The sequence below is a fragment of the Mixophyes fleayi genome, chromosome 8 (genome assembly GCF_038048845.1).
Source record: "Mixophyes fleayi isolate aMixFle1 chromosome 8, aMixFle1.hap1, whole genome shotgun sequence".
Taxonomy (NCBI): domain Eukaryota; kingdom Metazoa; phylum Chordata; class Amphibia; order Anura; family Limnodynastidae; genus Mixophyes; species Mixophyes fleayi.
In genome coordinates, this window is record NC_134409.1 from 76507003 (window position 1) to 76529447 (window position 22445).

The 22445-nt window shown below is 36.3% G+C and overlaps 1 protein-coding gene across 1 annotated transcript in view; it reads left to right on the plus strand.

Moving 5' to 3' along the window:
• The first annotated feature begins 633 nt into the window (after window positions 1-633).
• Window positions 634-22445, plus strand: part of ATF6 (activating transcription factor 6) — a 124005-nt gene continuing 102193 nt past the window's right edge. The window contains exons 1-7 of the mRNA XM_075182762.1: window positions 634-844; window positions 7561-7637; window positions 7745-7832; window positions 8156-8256; window positions 11182-11308; window positions 13770-13970; window positions 20207-20421. Of these exons, the coding sequence (XP_075038863.1) occupies window positions 751-844; window positions 7561-7637; window positions 7745-7832; window positions 8156-8256; window positions 11182-11308; window positions 13770-13970; window positions 20207-20421 (903 nt within the window). The 5' untranslated portion in view covers window positions 634-750. The remainder of the gene's footprint in view (window positions 845-7560; window positions 7638-7744; window positions 7833-8155; window positions 8257-11181; window positions 11309-13769; window positions 13971-20206; window positions 20422-22445) is intronic.

The window sequence follows — 22445 nt, forward strand, 5'->3', positions numbered from 1 at the left end:
TAAACAATTATTGCACATTGTTATGTGCAATTTATTACAGTGAATCATTTTCATCTTGCCAAATTCTAAGCTTAAGGCCACATACCCAATAGTGTTTTACATACTTTTTTATGTTTTTACTTAGCGTTTAGAGATTGTTGTAGCAATGCAAGTAGTGTTTTCAAAAATACTAAAGCAACGCAATGCAAACCAAGAACACCTTCAATGAGTAAGGTAAAAATTCAAACAATGGTTTCTAGTGTTATACATTTTACAAATCTTAAAAACATTTGGATTAGAAGCTAAATAGAATGCATTGTCCCCTATGGAAATGTATACACAACACTGGGCACTGACTACAGGCAAAATTATAAAAAGATAACAGAGTATGGGGTGTAAAGGTAATCCCCACTGATCCATAGCAATGCTATGGTTTGTATGCTTCCTAATTCCCTTTTATTTAAATGTCATCATATTTCCAACTCCGGTAAAAATGTAAATATATCAAATTTCTATTTTTCCAAATTCCTGTATATGATCATTATGTGAAATATAATAAGTGTATCTCAGAATCACCAGTTACAGAACAGCAGCTGTGGAGTTCTCATGTCCTATTGCTGTATTCTCTCTGTGCAGGATGTTGTACCTTAAGTCAGTATTTCATGCGTACTCACGCGTTTATTGACCTAACTCGGCACCTGTAGTTCGTCATCTTGTGTTGCTTGGAGAAGAGAGACGTGTATTTAGTATTCTTTGCGGAAATAAGGTGATATGTCAACCGAGGTTCAGAGCAGAATGTCGGATGGATTACAGGGCCCTGGCCCGGGGGGTGGCGGTGGCCCATGTTTAGACGGACTGGACTGGGGTGAGTATAGTAAAACTGTTTACTAAATAGCGATGATATGTAACGAGTGTTATTGTACAATTGTCCGTGGTAACGTACAGCTGCCTATCCACATGTGATGTAGGACTATGGACTACTATTGTGAATGTGACGGGGAGATACTAACGTTTAGAGTCCTACATTATTCTGTAAACTAGCCCATATGTAATGCTCACCCTGGTTTTTGGCATAATTCGCAGGATATTGCGCGACATTGTGATTCGTTTTGGGTGACGTGACCCTATTGGTCCAAGTCAACTCACGTAAAAAACTAAATATTTTCTGTATGTTTACGTTTTGATGAATGTATCTTCTGATAAATATTAGTGAATATAGTAAATGCATGTTTTAATCTTTTGGCATAAGTGATGAAAGCTAACATGACAAGATCCTATTGTTTTTTTTAAATAGATCCATTGGAGGTATTGTCTTGTATGAGGTATTTTTAGCATTATCATCATGTCTTATAAAGCACAATCATGTTGGGCCTGGCTCATTAACTAACCTGAATTGTGTTGTTTTTTTTATCAAATACACGTAATTCGGGCATATGCAGTCCTTGCTCTTCTACTATATCTGAAGAAATGTCTCTTGTTGAATACAGGTCTAAGTGCACACTGCAGGGTATGTCCAGTCCATATGTGTGCTATGAAGTCCCAGCGGAATGTACAGAAAAAAAAGTATTTAATTATTGTCACCTGTTAGTGATATAGTCATTAATGAAAAAAATACAGTAAAAAAATACTTCCCTGGCACCCCCCCCCCCCCCCACACACACACACACGCACGTATAATACATTTATCATGATGTTATTAGTCTACTGTATATAAAATGCATTTTTACAGTTGCTCCTGATTGCAGACACATGTTTTAGCACATCTGTCATCACTGTCACTCAGCTCTTAGGATAGTGATATGGCAGAAAAACACATACCTTAGTGAATCTTAGTACCGACATTTACGTTTCTTAATAAATCAGGCTCGTTATGTTTTGCAGTAAAGCAAATGGGCTATATTTATAAATATTGTGACAATAAATTCATTATCGCTGCGCTTGAGCGATACTCAGCCGGCACAACAAAAATTATCCATAGCGTTAAAGTTTACTTCTTGTGCTAGAAGCCCCCATTTACCCGGGGCTCCCCATTCATTTTAAAAACAAGCATACAAACAAACAAAAAAAACAGATTTTTTTTTTTTGTTATACAGAAATATTTTTTTTTAGCTTTTCTATCTGTTAATACCATACTGAGGAATGTATAGAGAAAAAGCCCTACTATCACCATTTTTGCCTATTGATTAAATGCTCAAATGATCCAAAAATTCCTATTTAAATGTTCGAAAGTACATTTTACAGCAAACATCCAAAATGTCCTAAAATAGTTTTATGTAGCTTATAAGTATGCTTGAATAGTATAAAAGTATTTTTATTTTTTTAAAAAAGATGATTTTCATTGTGTTAAATCTTAATTATGTTGAGGCACTAGTATTTGCTTTATATTTTCACAAAATTATTTTAGCATCAACAGTTATGGCAGTGATACCATTAATTTCAGTTAAAGGTTAAAGCAATACATTAAATTAAAAAAGACCAATAAATGAAAGACACAACTATCTAATAATATATCAGGCATTTAAAACAAGCATAAAAAACAAATCCGAACATAAAGCAGGTAAGAATGAAGGGTTGAGGTTAAGGCTTGGAAGGCTGCCTGTTGCCCATCAGTGGTGTAGAATCTATATCTTCCAATCTATGTAGAAAATAAACAAATTTAATTAGGAGTTCATGCAGTTAAGCCATTTATGTAGGTGCAAAGCACCACATGCCCAGTGCCACCATGATGTAATCACTCCATGAACTGCCAGTTGAGCACTTTGAGATAGACAAACACAGACTTAGGGGCATATTCAATTATTTTTTTTCCGCGCCGCGGAAAAACTATTACCATTAATACGGTAATAGATAGCTATATTTCAGCTCGCGGCTCAGGGAGCTGCGAGCTGAAATCCAGCGAGTAAATTACCGTATTAACGATTTTTCCACGCACGATTACCGTAATAACGATAATCATGCGTGGACCACGAGATTTTTGCCGTTTCGGTCGAGAATTGAATATGCCCCTTGCAGCGCTAATAGCTCACAGTGCAAATGTCTCATGGTGGCACAGGACTATAGGGAATAGGGGGCTATCCAAATGGAGATGATTGCTACATGTTAGGTTGGTGAGCTGAACTTGTCCAGCATTGGGAATAGAAGTATACATTTGTATTAAAGCTTAATTTGCATAGGGTCTATATTTTTTTATAGTAAATTTCCATTTTATCAGTTATGAGAACTAAAATTAGTTTATTCTTCAGGAGTGCGTAAACTACAGGTGTTATAAACAATGGTAATGTGTGCAATGACTTTGGTCTAATGCAAATATGGTAAAAAATAGATTGGGAGATTGCTCAGACCTAGCCATGCTTACATAATGCAAATTATAGAACAGCTGTGTAGATGTAACTTTTTCCCAGTTGCTCACTTACTCATTCATGTATATAGAAAATATTTAATTTATCACCTTGTGTAGCAAATCTCTTTGCAGTAATTGTAGAAATTGGGGATCTGTGATCGTTCGTGTTTGTGTCTGTGACTGAACTGCAGATATTAAATTTTGACTTTCTGAATACTGGATCTCTGGATAAAAGATACTACCTAAGATAGCCTTGCCCTCGATAGAAAACCAATAATTGAATTCAATCTTGCAGTGAAAAGGAGGAAAATGTGTTGACACTTATTAAACTACGTAGTTTCCATTATAATAATGTGTTTTTTCTTGCTGTCCATATTAAATTGTTTTTGGCACACTAAGGGGGGTATTCAATTGTTCGGCTTGACGGCCGAAAAACTCGCACTCTAAAACTATTACCGTTAATACGGTAAAATTGCGCTTAAAAACCGTTCATGCGGTAATTTACTCGCTGAATTATTTGTTGAAATAAAATTATAGTCTCCTTTGCGAATTGCAAAATTGGTAAACCTGCTCAAATGCTCTTGGGTCATTTCACATCAAATCAACACATGGTTTCACACTGACCGTTTTACATTGTAATGAAATCTGGTATAATAAATGCTGCTGAGTGTAAAGAAATCCCTCAAATCTTAGGCTGATATGTACACTGGCGTTGAAGTTATATGCCTTTAAAGTTGCACTTTTTTTTTAACAAACAATTTGCTTTTAACATTTATTTTAATTGTATTTGTAGCTCAGCTGTTTAAGCTAGGGAGCTGGGCAAGGTCTCATTTTAAACATCTTTTTATGGGCTTGATATATAACACAGCAGTATGTTTCAATAAAAATGTTGAATGTACAAAATCAAAACTTAGTTTTTTTCCAAAAGCCATATTTTTAAATTTTTGAAAAACATTTGAAAAAATGTTCATACTGTTGTTAATAAATCTGCAAAGTTTTGTTTTGAAATTATGATGGGATCATCTGCTACAAGAGCTTTCAGTTTTGAGTGTTTCATGAAAATCGTATTTTTTGAGGTACTACACATCTGAGAAAATCAACAAAACAATATTTTTCCCAGTTCATTTAATTATAGGAATGCACATTTCTCTTCAGGTGTGTTTGGGGACGAGATTTTACAGACAGCGCCTGCTCCCACTTCTCCGCAGGCATGTGAACTTAAGTGGAAAGACTCTACGTGGAAAGACACTTCAATTGTGTTGAAAAGGCCTGTCTTTTAAAGGGACAGGTTATGTTTGGGTGGGCTTTAATTGGTGTACAAAAGCCCCATGGTCACTAATTGAAGCCCACCCGCCCGACGCCTCTATAGTGTATTCTAGCGCTGAGTCCACCCATTGCCGCTTCAAAAGCGTCAGTAGCACTGTGAACACTGTAAATGACGAGCTTATCAGTCGCCGGATTTTCTCTATTCGCTGTTTACAGGTGACTGCTATTACTGCTGCCAGAGATACAGTACATCTAAATAATGGTATGTAGAAATTTATTCACTGTCACATTGATGGTCATTGTGATGTTTATGTCTGTGTCGTTATTGTAGTCATCGGGAAACTGACTACCACCGCTTGTAATACACGGTTTAGTTTTCCGCCAAATATGGCATTGTGACTTAAGCCTAAACAACTCCACTTTCTATCCAGAGGTATTTTGTTTGTTTAAATGCAACTTTGCAAACTTAATCTGTACAACAGTATAATGTTTTGGTTTTTTTTTTCAGTCTTTTTCTGACGGTAGAGTCATGAACCTTTTTTTTTATGTTAAGTATTTTTATTGAGATTTTCACAACAAACATACAAGTAAATACATCCTAACAAATTACTCCATCTGTCTAATAATGTTAAATGTGCCAGTACAAAACAAGATCGTGCGAACCATTATAAACAGGTACATCAAGCAAAATATATATATAGTATAACAATGTATTGCAACCTATCAAATTGTAATCTGTGTCGCTTAAGTTGTCAGCAAATTAAGATATCACAAACAGTTCTGTACACATAGCTAAGCAGGGCTGGAAGCTAAATACAACATGTGACAGGATGGACCGCCTATGCCACCCTGTCTGTTGTTGCTGGGAGCCGGCTGGGCTTACTTTGCCACCGTCTCCTTTCATTATTCCGAATATGCCCTTCCTGCCGCAGTGGGAGGGGCCTGCTGCCACCACTGAGCTCCTTTTATGGCACTCAGAACTAGGTTTTTTTCTGGGTAACTGACGCTGCTAGCGTACCTGGTTGCTGGTGTATCTGGGCTGGTACTCCTGACCTCTTACTATGGATCAGGTTTGCTGTGGATGGATCCCCCCCGGCCTATCACACTAACCAGGGCTGCATGGGTAGCAGGCAGAGCGGTGGTACTGGAGAGCTGGGTCCAACCTCAGAATCAGCCGGAGAGTGGATTAGAGTTTGGGTCTAATCTGTAGATCACAGGATTTTCAGCATGGAAGATATTTTCAAGCAGGTCTATAAAGAAAGTGATGTTTATTTGCTCAAACACTGGTTGAAGGTACCAGCGTTCAGGTCACATGAAATCAGAAAGATACATTTCAGTGTACAAGTCAGTGTATTTTATACAGATTTGGACACAGGCTATTTTTGGAATCAGGATGTAACCCCGTTTATCAACACATAGATTTACATGCATCGCAAAGATAACAATATTTACACTTATCTGTGAAATTCTAGAAACGCTGTGATCTTTGTTTTAGACGCAGGAAATGTAGCAGCACGTTTTAAATTAAACCTTCCTGTCTCCAAGTGAAACCTCACACATCAAAAGGCCTGATTAGCATTCCTTTTGTTCCAACAGTTGCAGAATACACATTCCCAAAGATAAATTTAAACTTCTAACAAGTCATTTCCCCACATCACAATACACAGTAGACTTTCTAAACAAAGGCTCATTGTATCGGATATATACATCAGAAATAGACATTTGCTTTTGAAAGGATAAAACAGAAAAAACAAATTTTCTACCCTGGTCTCAGAAATAACAATTTCCAATCTCACAATATACACAATATCAAAAATAATTGCAAGTGCAATTATATAAATAAGCACCCTGCGCTATTTCCTTTAAATAAATTTATACCAAAAGTTATTTATCAGTGATCCAGTCACACAACATTAATGACTTCTCCACAAAAACAGATCATCCTATGCATGGTTTTACGGTTTTCATACATAACCCGCTCGTGTGTCCATACTTCGGTCACCATATTGGTCCAATGGAGTATATTAGGGGAGTCTGAAACCATCCATATATTTAAAGAGCGGTTTGCCTATGCTCTCCTCGAGTGTGATGCCAAATAGGCAGACCTTGGGATACAGTGGAGGGGAGACAGGAATCGTGGAAGTGATGCAGTCCCATAACTTAACCCAAAAAGACTGGACAATAGGGCACATCCATAACAAATGGCAAAAATAGCCGGGGCAACCCTGCAGCTATGGCACTCAGGCCTATCATGTCGACCCATCCTGCACAGCCTGGTTGGGGTCATATATACTCTATGCAACATATAGAAGTGTATTTGCGGGAAACGAGGACAAGAAGTAGCATCTCTGGTACCCCTTATCACCATACTCCGCTTCTTGTCGGTAAATAGCCTCCTATTGACCTCTGAGTAAGTCCAGGTTCCCCGGGGACACCTGGGGTAACGATAATGCAAACAGATATTGTCCTACAGGAACCCACAAAGCGCAATACATTCTTAACAGGAGAATCTAAAAGTTGGGGCAAGCCCATTGGAAACTGCACACACAGGGCATGACGTAATTGCAAATAACGGAAGAATGCTGAGTTAGGCATCTGAAAAACAGCTTTCAACTGTTCGAATGATCGTAAATGACCATCTGTATATAGTTGACCAATGGTTTCTATTCCAGCCCTTTTTCCAAATAGAGTCGTGAACTTTAACATTTACTGTGTTGACAGGTGTTTGTGAATCCTTGGATGTACCTTTTGAGTTCTTTATGATTTGTCTCAGAATCATATAGTTTTTGGGGTACTTTGCTGGGACACCTATTTATATTAAGATTGGCATCTGTTTTCAGTGTTCTCCATTTGTAAATTATTGTTCTCCAAAGAATTATGGACTTCAAATTGTATATAGTAGCCCTGACCATTACAGGGTTAGCAGGTTGTGGTGACTAGAAATAAGAGCGATATTGTATAATTTATTTTAACAGGTTCTTCACTGTTTGATGAACTGAGTAACTTAGTTGATGTTGATGATTTGTTTCAAGATGCCAAATGCAGCTCCTATGTAAGTATATTATGTCATACATTTTATATTATATGTAATCTATATCTGTGTTACATATTCAAGTGTACAGTGGATATGGACTTGCCATGACTTTCTTGTTTCCACAGGAAAACAATTTTGATAATCTTGATTTTAACATGGACCTTATGTCATGGGATTGTTCCCCTTGGGATGGCCCTGATCATTGTTACACTGGTATGTAATGTTTAGTTGTACACAGATTGTCTTTGACCTTTAGTAAGTTAATCCAATTTAGAAACAAAAAAGAAAGAGAGACATTGAGCATTAATTTAAATGCAATGACACTTTGTTATAGATAAATCTCTACACTACAATATGCAATTGTCTCTGTTCTTCTGTTACATTGAAATTATAAGTTTAAAAAAAATAGATGTGTTTCCAATAAATAAAATGTCATATTTTCTCACTAATTTATTTTTGCTGGCAACAGATTACTTAATTGGATAGTGCTAATTATTTATTTAATTTTGTTCTATTGTTTGTCGCCTGTTAACTAGGAGATGGCATAAAAACAGAGTCATTATCACCATCTTCCAGTTCTTCTGTACAGTCTCCGGTGTCTGCTGACTCACCAGCGTCTTCCTCACAATATTTGCTGGTAAGGAAAAAGTAATTTCTCATTTTAATTCATATCTCATGACAAGTTTTACATTTTGTGAACAGTGATCTTCCTTGAAATGTATGCTACACTTTCAGCGGCAGAACTGAATCTTATTCATAATTTTGATGATGGAGCACAATCCTAATGTAAGTTTTTTTTAAAAACAAAACCCCTAACTATGGGGGGTATTTAGTTGTTAGCGAGATTTTATTTTCCCCGTCGTGTTAAAAGAAAAAAAAAAATCTCTCGCGGGTATTTGCCGGCAATAGTGACCGTTTGGAGTTAGCACAGCAGGAAAACTCGTGCAATTCAATTGAAAAAGAGGTAACGCTGCCCCCGCGCGTTAAAAATTGTGTTTGCAAGATTTTAGGGGAGTTTTAACACGGTCATGTATAAGACAAAAAAAAAGGTTTTGCATACATTTCCACACATTAGATTGCATTACACATTGATTATATCTACATTACAGTACTTTCTTTAGCATATTTTTTAATTAAACAATGTTTTACCATACAATCATCTATACCATGTCAAAACACATTACTACGTTCATATCTGTACCAAAAACATATATAAATATAATAATTAGTGATTTTATTTTTTTATTTTTTTTTATTTCATTATTTTTTCACAAGTTAGGCATTAGTGATAGACATACGTTTAACTTTTTTTCAACATTTTAACATGATTTCAAAAACTTTTCAGAGGTTTTTTTTTATTTTGAACACACTCCAAGGAGGTGCGAGATAAAACAGCATATTTGCCTGTTTTACCCGCCACGTTAAAAAACAATTGAATAGCTTTTAACGCGGATGCCTCTCGCACACCCTATACTTTCATTAGACTTTCTACTGGAGCGTGAGAGGACCATTCCTTGAAAACAAAACGTAGCGTTAAAAATGGAATTGAATTGCGGGTAAAGTTAACCCGCTCGAAAATGATGAAAAACAGCGTTAAAATGACTTAACACGCTCTAAAAAAACAAACCTCGCTGACAATTGAATACCCCCTATGTGTCTTAACACACGCGCGCGCACACACACTGAAATAAGTATTTTTGCACCTCCCTTTCTTCATGTGTTCAATACTTTTTCCTGTGTCATTTCACATTATTACACAGAACTTAAATTATGGACATCTATGGTTTGATTTATTTGCATGTTGTAAGGGTTGTTGTTGACATTTGGTGTAAATGAAAAATGTTGATGTGCCCAATACTATTTTCACCAGGTGTGTGTGTGTGTGTGTGTGTGTGTGTGTGTGTGTGTGTGTGTGTGTGTGTGTGTGTGTGACAAAGAGTATATAAATCTATTATTTTATATTTCATTTTATAATATATATCAGAATTCAGCCATAGTTAAATGAGGACAGTGACTTTACACATACAATCCCTCACCCCACTTGTTACTATGGAACTTGTGAATACTTGAGAAACAAGTCTTGAGTAGTTGCTCACAGCCTTTCACATGTTAATTTGACCACTTCCTGTGGAAAGGTAAACTCCGCCCACTTGTAAGTGAACTTTTTCACTAGCTGAAACACAGAGCTCTCTTTTTATCCTGGTTTGACCCGGATAGGACATGCAGAGACGGCTGCTGGAAACTAAGTTTAATGGAATGGTTGTCTGTATATGTGAGGGCCTTCCCAGACCCTGGCTAGCAGGAAAAATGTAATTGAATGGAAGGTGAGTGAATCTGGAAATATATAGTTTTGTGATGGTTTTTAAATGGAGTTAATTTGAATGAAGTGTAATGTGTTTTTGAATGGAAGATGGTTGAATCTGGGTATATACATAGTTCTGTATTGGTCTAATGTTATAATGGAGTTTTGGAGGTTATTTGAAAGGAATTGTCTCAGTTCAGATATGGAGTTAGTGAAGTGTTGGTCATGGTAGCATTTCTGTTGGTTGCAAAAGTTATTTGGGGTAATATGCCTTGTTGGCTCTCACTAAATGTCTTTTTGTGTAAAATAGATATTTGTGTTGGACTTACAAGTATATTAGGAAAACGTATAGATGTTATAGTGTTTCTGATATTACTGCGATTTTAATTTAGATGAAATTGGGAAAACCTGCTATGCTGCTATTGAAGAGTGTGGCTGAGATGAGGACTTAGATACATAGCAAATGATTGGATTGTTCAGGAAATGGTCAGATTGTTTGTAACTCTGAAATAATGTAGTTTATTGCTGGAGATATTGAAATAGTAAATATGTCAGCGAGGTGAAATACGATGTGTTTAGAGCATGCTGAGTTAAGGCAGTATAGAAAATGGGTCTAGAAGCTTCCATGTGAAGGGAATGTATGAATGATAGTGAATAATGGCTGTTGTACTTTGACTGAGATAACTGAAATGATAGATGGATAAATGTGAGAAGATTTGGTTATGGAATGTATGTTTGAAAATAATGTCCTGCCTGTGTGTTCTCTCCCCCCACAGCCTTTAGACAATAGTTAGTCAAAACACACACACACTGACTTGTATATTTATATAACAGGCAATGAATGTAATGTATTGCATCAAAATCTATACTTTGTGTAATATATTGTTACACTGTATACTGTTTTATAATTAGAATGTTAATAATACGACACATTTTAAATGAAGCTGCTTCCTGTCTTTGATTATACTTGAAGAGATAAGCGTATGTTATTATATGAATATTGATCCTGTGGATTTAAGGGAAAATAAGAATTATATTGCTTGGGTTAAATCAGAATTACCTTTGTGAGGAGTTGGCTGACAGTAGTAGTCATAATTAACATTATTAAATGGTCATCCATATATTTGCCAGACTACATGCAGGAGAAACAGTGTATATGAGGGTATCCGAACGGTTTTCTCAAAGTGGAATTGGCAGACGGACAGTAGATTTTACTTGGATTTTGAGATTTTTAATTTAAAGTTTATGTTTTCATCACAGGAGGAGGTTGACATTTCCTCCCGTGATCAGATGTCTCCAGTCTCCTTATACTCAGAAGCTTCAAAAAGTCCGGGATCTCCAGAACAACTAGAAGTAAAACCCTTAAAAACAACACAACGTGCCACGGGTGTGTACTGTTGCTGAATTTCAAATTACTATGACTTTCTTGCATAGTTTTTATCTTTTGTTTGTTTCAGTTCACCTCTATTACACCGATCCACATGGAAATTCTTGGTAGGTTATGAAGAAGGAATGATACTCTACAATTTGTTTCTTGAAACTAATACACCTCCTGTCACAACACTTTCCACATGGCAGAAGCCCCTTCCAATTCAGCTGAGTATATGGATCATAAAAAGGAACTAAAATGACTTGCATACCCTATGCAGTCTTTACTACAACAACTATGATCAGAACATTTTAAAATTTCATTCCACTGTAAATTAAAGTTTATTACATAAGCTTTCTCTTTCCTCCATAGGATAAGTATTTAGCCTTGCACAGAACTACTTGTGGAAAAGAGTAACAATTAGTTCTCCCATAGCATCTTCTGTTGACGACAATTAGTCAATAGCTTCATGAAAAACTTGTTTATCATTTATTTACAGAGGAAACCAAAGCTAGGTTAAGCGATGTAAATTTGTTCCCAGAAAAAAAATCTTTCTCTCACACATTCACAGGAAAATATATCATAGCATGTGTTGTTTTTGCTTAATCTCTATGTATTACTAAGGTTCAATTATTACAAGTTTTTCTGAAAATAAATCTTGTGGTAATGGCTCACAGTAGAGTGCCATACTTATAACTGAGGGAGCACAGAAAATCTTCGTTAAAATCGTCTACTATGCAAAACCTGGAGTAGGGCTTAGATGGAAAGGAACACAATTTTTTTGCGGGAGCCATGGTGCTACACTTTATGAAAGATAGCTAGCAGTTTGCAAAAAATCTACATTTATAATAATTCGGGCCATACATAGTGCAAGACAAGACATTTTTAACTGTGATAGCAGTTTTTATAAATGTTGCTTTTATGTCCGTTTTCAAATTTTTCTTTGCACTAATTAAAAAGAGAACCCTCTTTATGGCGCTCACTTAGATATAAAATAATAAATATTTAATTTAATAAATAATACATTAATAAATTATGAATTTATTTGTTTATGTGATCATGGTCAATAGTGCTGGAGATTCTAAAATCTATTTATTATTTCTTTTGGGAGGTGTGTGTTCCCCATAGAGTTATACAGCTGTCATTGATAGGAGGGCAGTTTATTGTCTAATATTTTTTATTTAATTTAGATATGAAATACAAATTGAGAGCAGTCCTGTTTTATATGAGCTACTAATTTGTGAATTTGAACAATACAAATCTATAAATATATATAATATATATACAAATATATAAAAATAATCATCCCCTCCACTTTCTGTGGAGGGGAGGGGTTTGCTGCTACACATGTAAAAATGTACTGTATACATACTTCTACTGTGTGTGCAGTGGAACCCCAATTGTGACCATCGTTCGTGCTACATAATACATTATATAAAGAACAATGGCATTAAATAACGGGGGCGGGGCTTAACCACATCATTAAGCCCCACCCCCCGCTATTCAGTGCGGCAAATTTTAGGCATTTTATAGTGGGGGTGTGGTTATGGTGATGCAAAGACGTTGCCACGCCACCTCCTACCCCTGTTACGTGACTTGTCATCCCGGAGGACAGAGTCGCAAAGTCAGCAATTATAATGTTGAGATATGTGCAATCATAAATCTGAAGCAAAGATGCAGCAGTTATCATCATCAACTCTAAAACTTTCACCCAGTTTAGGTATATGCAACACTTTTCTTGTAGCTAATGTGTTTTAAGATTTTTTAAGCAACATTTCAAGGGACAGGCAAAACTTGTGCCGGCATGCCCTTACGGTACTGCACTTATATTAATGCACCAAATTAATTACTCCAAATGCAAGGGGCTACTTGTGCAAGATGCTTTAACTTTAAATATGGGTGCAAGTTGTACACATGCACATTATGTTAAAATTTTAACCAGGATTCATCTTTGCATCATGCAATCACACTTATATTTCAACTGTAAATCAGGCGATGCATATCTAGTAGTAATAATGCTTTAGCACGCTCACTTTCTTGCCACCTACGTGGGGCTTTATGAACTTAAAACAGCTTTTCACACAGTAGAAAGATAACTAATAGTATCTTATTTTTTTTAGGTGCTGCCTGTTTTGCTGTTGAGCAGGAAATCTGCTTTGTGTGACACATTCTAGGCAAAAGTCATTGATTTCAATAGGGCAACATCTAAAAAAAAAAAAAAAAAAAAAAAACCACCTTTGCATTTTAAATATTATTATATATTTAACACCGTAATACTATGCATGTTTTCTAAAAAAATTAGAAGGGACTTGTATTAGAAAGCTTTTCAGAGTATCTACCATTCGGTGCACCTTTAATCAATAGCAGTAGCTTTCCCATCACAGTGATATTTTTGTTTGTGGACACTTTATATTTTATAATAATTGTATCTTCAATTGACTTGTGTTTGTGCTCTGTGCTCATTATTCTTTATCTGCAGGTAATGCATCTGCTAGACAGAGAAAATTTACCCCAGTAGTGCCTAAGCCACCCATACAGCCGAAAACCATCCTGTTTCCTTCATCTGCAGATATTCAATCTTCCACGGCAATTGCTCCTAAAACCATTATATTGCAGCCACTTACCACACTGCTGCCAAAACAACCACCACTGATTACCATTCAACCAGCACCACAAGCAGGTAAGCAGAAATGTTATTTATCTAGAATATCCTGCTGATCATGGGATAGTAGAAACATCTACACTACATATAGGTAGCGACGCTCCTAGCTGAAAAGATCGTCACACTAGGCTAGATGTTCTATGTTCTACATGCACAATAATAGCGATAGATAGCGTTAGTGGCACCAGTGTAGCTTCCTTTTAAAAATAAATCTTTTGCTTTAGTAAGCAGATACAACTTTACAAAGCACATGCTTTTTTTTTTTGTATTTTTTTTAAAGTGAAGTTTTACATTGAGTTGATATTTGCATTGTCTGAATTACTAGATTTTTTTCACTAGAGGGCAGCATGTCAATTTAGTACTGCTTACATAATTAATGCTTATGTTTGAATGTATGATTGTAAAATATTTTGATAGTGAACACTTATTATGACATTTGTTTTATGGACCACAGCTAGGATATAAACTAGCCCATGGAGGTGACCTTACCACTGTGTTTTTTAAAAAAAAATAATGTTTAAATAGACCAGCAGTGAAATGTTTTATACATTTGGATCACATACTGAAATTAAATTATCCAATTACCAATAAGGAGAACATGCAAGTTATTGTGTGAAAACTGTGATTTTTAGTCTGCCTGTGATTTTATAAAGGATTACACATTTGTGTATAATCTTTAATTATAGGACTATGTATCGAAATGCATTGATCAGACATATATTTTTAAAATATTCTATGGATTTGAAGGCAGCCGTTCAATAGTTTTAATCTGTTTAGCAGGAATCCAAATTTGAGAAATGTACAGATAGCAATAACAGGGAAATTCTGAATTTATTGGAACGCTATTCTTTTCTGTATCGGAAGGCAAAAAGAATAGTATATATGGTTTAATATAATTCATTACTCATTTAATACGCCTAATAATAGTACAGTCCCAGAAAGTCACATGACTTTGTGTTCCGGCTTGTGTATTCATCACAATTCTGACAAGCAGTGATTTCAAAGCTTTGCTGTTAACAGCTTTTCGTTATTGCCACCTTCTGCATTCTGAGGTCGGGTAAGTCCTTGTCGGTGTAGTGGTAGTTGCGTTAGTGACTACCACCGCTCAGGACAAGTGTTATGTTTTGCTGTTCTGTGTCTTGTTTCTACTATTTCTCAGAAATCCATTCCAGATTTTGCTGAATATTAGAGTTGTGTGTCTGTTGGTGACCTTTCTCACCCTGCTTCCTGAGCTGATAACCAGGATTCCATGTTGTAGCTGAATACCAGTTCTTGCTAGACCCATCACTGCTCATTACTTAACAGCTGAAAAGTCATAATTCGATGCTATTATTGCCTTGCTGGTGTTACGTTTACCTAGGCTAGTTCCTGCATCTTTATCCTGAGATTTGATTATCTTCTGCTGCTGGACTTCTGTGTTTGACTTTCGCATTTTTTGACTAGACATTGCCGTTGGATCTCTGCCTGTCCTTGAACTCCTGCCCTGTTTATTGACTTTGTGTACCTATCCTGTCCTCTGACCTGGCTTGCCAATTGACCATTCTCTTTTGTGTCCTGTTTGTCTTGTTTTGTCTGCGTGTTGCTCCATACATGGGAATCTCCCTGACTCTACCTCACTTACAACTAATAACTAAACACTACTGGGATCAAGTCCAGAGGGCATCTGACTACCGGTGAACAGTGTGGTTCCAGGAAAGGCAGCTGCGAATGGGGAAAAACATCCTGTGCTATGGGTTCTGTATAGGGGTTATAGTGGATCACTACTTGGTCTTTTCTCTGTTAAATACAAGTAGATATTATGTTAATGTCTTTTATGAAGCAAAATTATGTATTATAGGAAGCATATATATATGCAGGCACATTGAACAGTCACATGCTTTCTACCCAGCAGCTGATCAGTTACTCTTGCTGTTCATATTTACAAATATTTACTTGCCCCCAAGGTGAGCAAGAAAAATAAGTCCTATTATGATGGTTGGATGCACTTCGTTTCTAAATTTAATAAAAAGGAATGCCAAATCAAAAATATTCTGTGTCATATTTTAAAACAAGATCCAATTGTAATCTTGTTGACAAACCAACACTTATCTTTAAAAAAATAAATAAAAAAAAAACAATTTAACTTTCAAAATCATTCTAGCACAAGTAAAATTAGATCTACTGTAAAAAAATATAAATACAAAAACCTGGGTACCCTCAAAACCATCTGGCTGGTGCAATAGGCCAGTTTGTTTAAAATGCAACTTTGTCTGCAATAACATTCACACAAATACATCTTCTGTTAGTCAGTTCGTGTTTCAGAGCCGTGACTTTGTAAATTGTGGATCCATGTATGCAATATATGTTCTGCAATATTTTAGACGAACAGTGAGAAATTAAAACAACTTTTATAAATATTTCCAAAGACTTACAAACCCATAGTGTATCTAATCACTTCTCACATGCTCACCAGGGAGATTCAAGAGATCTGAAACTGATAGAAGTGGAACAAGTTAATAGCACCAATAGCAGTGGGAACAGATTCTAAAGACTACGTTAGAGAGAGGTCCTCTAGAACTTTAGACTTCAAACTCTACATTAAGGGGGGTATTCAATTGTTCCTCCGGGCGCCGCCGGAACGAGCTCTTTAAAACTATTACCGTTTATACGGTAATTACTCGCTCAATTTCAGCTCGCAGCTCCCTGGGCAGCGAGCTGAAATTGAGCGAGTAAATTACCGTATGAACGGTAATTACGCGCAATATTACCGTATAAACGGTAATAGTTTAAACGCGCTCGTTGGCGCCCGGAGGAACAATTGAATACCCCTATAAGAGTACCTCAATAAAACAGTTTAAATTCGCTGTATTGATCTTCTTGATAATCAATTCCAACATTGAATAACAGTCTTTATATCTTCCCAACGTAACAGATCCCCTTGGACTGCTTTTGGATTGATGCAATCTTATGCGTTATTGCTAGGGAGTACTATTTTTTGCCTATTACAAGCATTTAAATTCAAGCACATGAAATGGAAAGCACAAAATATTGTATTATTTTAGGTGCCAAGCAAATAACTAATCAAATGCTGTAAACACCAATGGAAAATTAAATTGTCTTGTACCAATGATGGACCACCCCATCCATTCAGAGACACCCTGAAGAAGTGGTAAGATGAATGTGTAAGGTGACCTCCTACGCGTTGTTTCGCTCTGGTGTGTTCTTTGAGGCTGTATTGTTGACCCCATCTAATGCTGCTTTTTGGCTGCAGATCCAGCAGGATGATGGTGTAAGATCGTCCATATTACAGATAAGCGCTCAAACTTTGATTTTGATGTCAGGGTATTTAATTGGGTTTTTAGCATTTTAATAAAAAGTCATCCTTTACACATAAGCTGTCTGTTAGGGCCATTTTGTTTTTCTCCTTTTATCTGTTGCTTGTTAGTCTTCAATCAATTAAGTGCCTTGGTGTGATTTCAACAATATCAGATTTAAGATCTCTGAATGGGGATAAGAATGTAATTTTACATTGATGTACACAGCACTTGATTAGTCATTTGCTTGGTACCTAAAAAATACTACAATATTTTGTGCTTTTCTTTTCCTTTGCTTGTATTGTTACTATAGGTCCTTTCAGGATGGGGACTGCAAGGGCGTACCTGCATTTAGACGGTTAAAAACTGTTTTTTTTTTAATTTAAGTTTTATGGTGTATGGTGGCGCAGTGATTCGTCTCTCCTGCTCATTAATATATAACTATTTATTCTTACGTTCGTTTGTTCATTCATATTATGTCCTTCAGTGATTTGTTAGTAAAGATATTTTTTCCACATTTATCTTATTTCTAGATTAATTGCGATTTACCCTTATTTGTTATCCCATCTCTTATTCTTACCCCTCCCTCTCTTTTAGTTTAAACTGATATTTTCACTTGGGGTATGTGACTTTTGATTAAGCTGTATTTGATTTCCACATAGAGAAGACTGGACATTGTATGTTAATTAGGGAGGGAACTTCTCTATCCTTCTCTTAATAAGATCTACTTAATTATATCAAATAGAAAATAGGCGAACTAGGGTAGAAAGTTAAGAGTCACATGACTGGTGGAATGGTTGGTTTAGCTTGGTAATGTGTCCGGTAAGGGAATAAAATGTGTCAGGCAAGGATCGGTAAATATAACCTTTGCCTTGGCTGTGGCTTTGTTATAGATTCCAAAAGACTCGTTATACCATTCAATATACCCAAAAACTACAATAAAACCAATTCAACAAATCCAATATACCATTTCATGTAAAGGTTAATTGTTTGTAGTGATTAGTAACTTTCGTGTAAAAATCTTTCAACATCATTCGTTATTTTATCCATATAAAGTCCCATTTAACAAGCTGAGCAAGTGTTAAATAAAATGTTTTTATTAGTAAATAAAAGGCCTCCAGCACCATTTCTATGCTGACGACAATCAAATATATATCTTGCCTTGACTTCTCCCCTTCTGCTCTATCTTGTGTGACCAACTGTCTTTCTGCTACCTCCCCATGGATTTCCCAATGTAATCTAAATATCAACATGTCTAAAACAAAACCTTTCTTTCCTCTTCCCGGAGTCACCACCTCACAGTCTTTACTACTGCAACTTCCTGCTATCTGACATTCCCCTCACCCATGTATCCCTACTTCAATCCATCCTAAATACTGCTGCAAGACTGATCTTCCTCTCTTGCTGCTTCACCACTTTGTAAATCCATACACTGGCTCCTTTTGTCCTCCAGAATCCAGTTCAAATTACTCTCTTACATACAAAGCCCTCAACAACACCACCTCTTCGTACACCTCAAATCTCATATCAAAATATTCTTCCTCTCGCCCTCTGACCTGCACCTCATCTCTGGTAATAACCTGTCACTCCCACGTACAAAACGTATCACTTTTGGAATTCTCTTCCACGTCCAATCATTCTTTCTCACAGCCTTCATATTGTTAGACGCTCTCTATTAGAGGTTAGCATGCTCACACCTATACTACCCACACTAAAACACCTTCCAGTCTCCACTTTCGCTCCTCTTGTTTCAGCTGTGCCCTCTTCCACTTATAATGTAAGCTCTCTCATGAGCAGGGCTCTCCCTTCCTTATGTTTTCATGTCTGCATTTATTCTGTCTACCTTGTATGTCCTGTTTTCCCTACTGTACAGCGCTGCAGAACCGTACACAGTAAATCATTGATTAACATTTGTTTTAAAAATCTAAAACAACACTTATAGCGTTTCAGTGAAAAGCAAGCATATCATTATTCTGTGTGCTCCTCGTGCGGTCAGCCCTTTTATTTCGCCAGCATCCATAGAGGACAAGTCCCCTGTGGTGTTCTCTAACTATTGCTGCTGTGCGTGAATGAGGGAGCCTGGTGACATTTGTAACAGTGTCCACAGTTGCTTTACCCTGCTGTGTGTTCTGTCTGTACATGTTTCACTGGGTAGTCTTTGCCAGGGAATCTACCCACACTGACCTCTGAGATTATATAAAATATGTAGTATTATCCAATATTAATATAGGGATTTAAATTAATTTCCTACCTTTCCTTGAAAGGATTTCCTTAGTTTTAAGAGCCTTGTTTATTCATTTTAAATGTACCCATATTATATGCATTCCCAATTCTTGGATATATATTTTAGCGAATAAGAAATTATATTATATATTAGGTCTGAATATAAATAAAAGTTACATTTACTTATATTCTCATCTATTGAGATGGTGATTCCAAACCTCAATTACTTTTTTGGTTTTAAATGGAGTTTTACCTTAGATCTTTACTTAACAAGTATATTACCTCTGGCTAAAATATTAATATTTGTCTATAACGGTGATTGCATATTATTGTGGTGCATTAATTCGATCGAGCAACATAGTGCTTTTTGATTAGCAGATTACGATAACTGGCATTGAAAAGTCAAATTAAAAATAGATTTGGTGACAGTGAAGGGTATTTATTTTATTCACAATCACAAAGACAGGCCTGATTGTGTTTGGAAATATTGTATAAATTTGGAAATATGTCAATATACAGTAGAGGAAACCACTTTAGACTTTCTGTGGGTTTTTTTTTTTTTTTTTTTTTCGTTTTGTGTTTGTTAATGTTCAGTGGCAGAAAGATGTGATACTTATTTGTTTTAGATGAGGTACCTGTTATGACTTTTTTAAAATTTAATTTGTTTTACTATGTTTGCAAAAAAATAATGTGTGCTGCTTCCTTAATATTTTGCCTTTATCTTATCTTATCACATAGGTCAACAAGTTCTGCTAACCTCTTCAGCTGTTGTTCAACTCCCTGCACCTGGGATTGTTGCTGCACAGCCTGTCCTGACTGTTAGTGGAGGAACAGCTCAACTCCCTGCACAATCTATCAACATAATGACACCCACAGGACCTCAGAATGGGAAAACATCACAAATGAAATCCTTCAATCAAACTTCCGTTCAGACACCTGACTGTGGAGCAGATGTAAGTTTGACATTTTTTTCTTGGAATACAGACGAGTCTACAATTGTGAAAAACCTGTGACTTCAATGTGGAAAATACCAGTGCTCTCTTACTTACTTTCTTTATATGTTCATATATTCATTTAATTTTCTATTTTCTATTTTTATTCACTACAGAAAGCAGCTGTAAATACTTTTGCTCTTCAATATTATTGAATTTTCCTCCCCTAGCCCCAATAGAAAACCAAAAAAGTCCAAGAAAATTGGACATCTGGGCACAACTTGTCTATAAACACCCATAAAAAGGTTAGAGTACTTTCACTTATATTGGCCCCTTTTCCCTTTAAAGTGAGTTACTCTATACTAAGTTGTCTCCCGAACTTATGAACAAGCCAGATGTGTTAATCGGCAAAGTATACAGGGATGAGACCTAGGGAGCCACAAGGATAAAACAGTATCTAAGTTCAGAGCGATAGAATGCAAGGTCGGTGTCGGGCATATGCATTTGGAACCCAGAGAAATTTTGCAAAGCTGCTGTCAGGGAAGGCAAATAATGGGCAAAATCACAAGAAACGGTTCAACCAGGTAACCAAATAGAACCTTAGACCTGTGTGTCCCAGAATTGCATGGGCACGTAATTCCTATGCATTACTCATGACCGTGCCCACTTTGACATGTTACTCCATGACAATAGCAGACTTGTGCATCAACTTGTGAGCCTGGAATTCTGCGATGGTTTGGTTGCACCTGCAGCGACACAGCTTGACAGTAAATCCTAAATGCAGCATTGAAGACATATATATATATTAATTTTTTTTTGTAGTACTGCACAAGCCCTTCACTTCTGCACATAAACATCGTTATATGGACAGAAGTTCCCATAACTACTAAGCAAAGACAAAATGTGGTCTGTTTTGCTTACAGAGCTGCCAATACCTGTATAAAGCACAGCTGGACAAATCTTTACCAGATATGGGAGCTAATATTTAAGGCACTCCGATAAATAATGCTTTGTATGTTTGCTGTTTAATGTGTAAGCTAGAATACAACCTTAGCTAATCATGCAAGAGAATAAAAAAAATTGAAACAAGAAAAAATTTCTAAAATTAATTGTTAAAAGCACAAAGAACAGAATGATACGTTCTGTAGGCAAGTCACTACATTTCAGTGACCATATCATACTATAATATTCTTGGATGTTTATGAAAACTAGTCTAAAGGCTATGTTGTTCTCTAATGCGTAGAAATGCAGTTCTTGCACCTCTTTTTGGACCCATATTCTTTAATGTTTAAAGATAATTGTTAATGTCCTCCTAACATGTCACATGGTTTTCCCTTTTCTTTATAAATTAAGCACTAAGACTGGTGCATAGGATAAAGTTATTGCAGTTTCTGCAAAACAACATTACGGAATCTGGTTGCTATGGTCAAAACCACAGTTTTCTTCATACATTTTCATAAATGTCCCCCACTACTAAATACAGTTTTTCAATAGTTTAACCAACACAAAGTGCATAATGTGAGTAGCTACTGCAGTCACACACAGCATAACGTACAGCATTATGGCATAAAAAAAGATATTTGTAAGACGGGTTCTGTGACTTGTATCCAGCATAAAGACTGCAAAACTTTGAATACTACAGTTGACCATTAAGTTTACAGGACAAACAGATTCCCAATTATTATTATTTATTATTATTATTATTATAATCCTTTATTTGTAAGGCACCACAAGATTTCCACAGCACTGTACAGAATACAAACAGTAGAGCATACAGGGTAATACAGTACAGAACAATAAACAAATGTTACCAGGACTCCAAGAGCTCCAAGCAAAGCTTGTACAGTGAACTTGGAGCAGAAGAACAGGTATAGAGACAGGAGGGAGGACAGCTCTACACATAAGAGGTTACCTCCTAAAGGGAGGGCAAATAGAAAGCAGGCACAATGGGGAGTCAGGGAAGGACATCTAGCGCTAGAGGAGCGAAAGAGAGTGAGGAGATCAAGCATGGAGAGATGGTTAGATGGATGGTTGGTAAGCTTTGA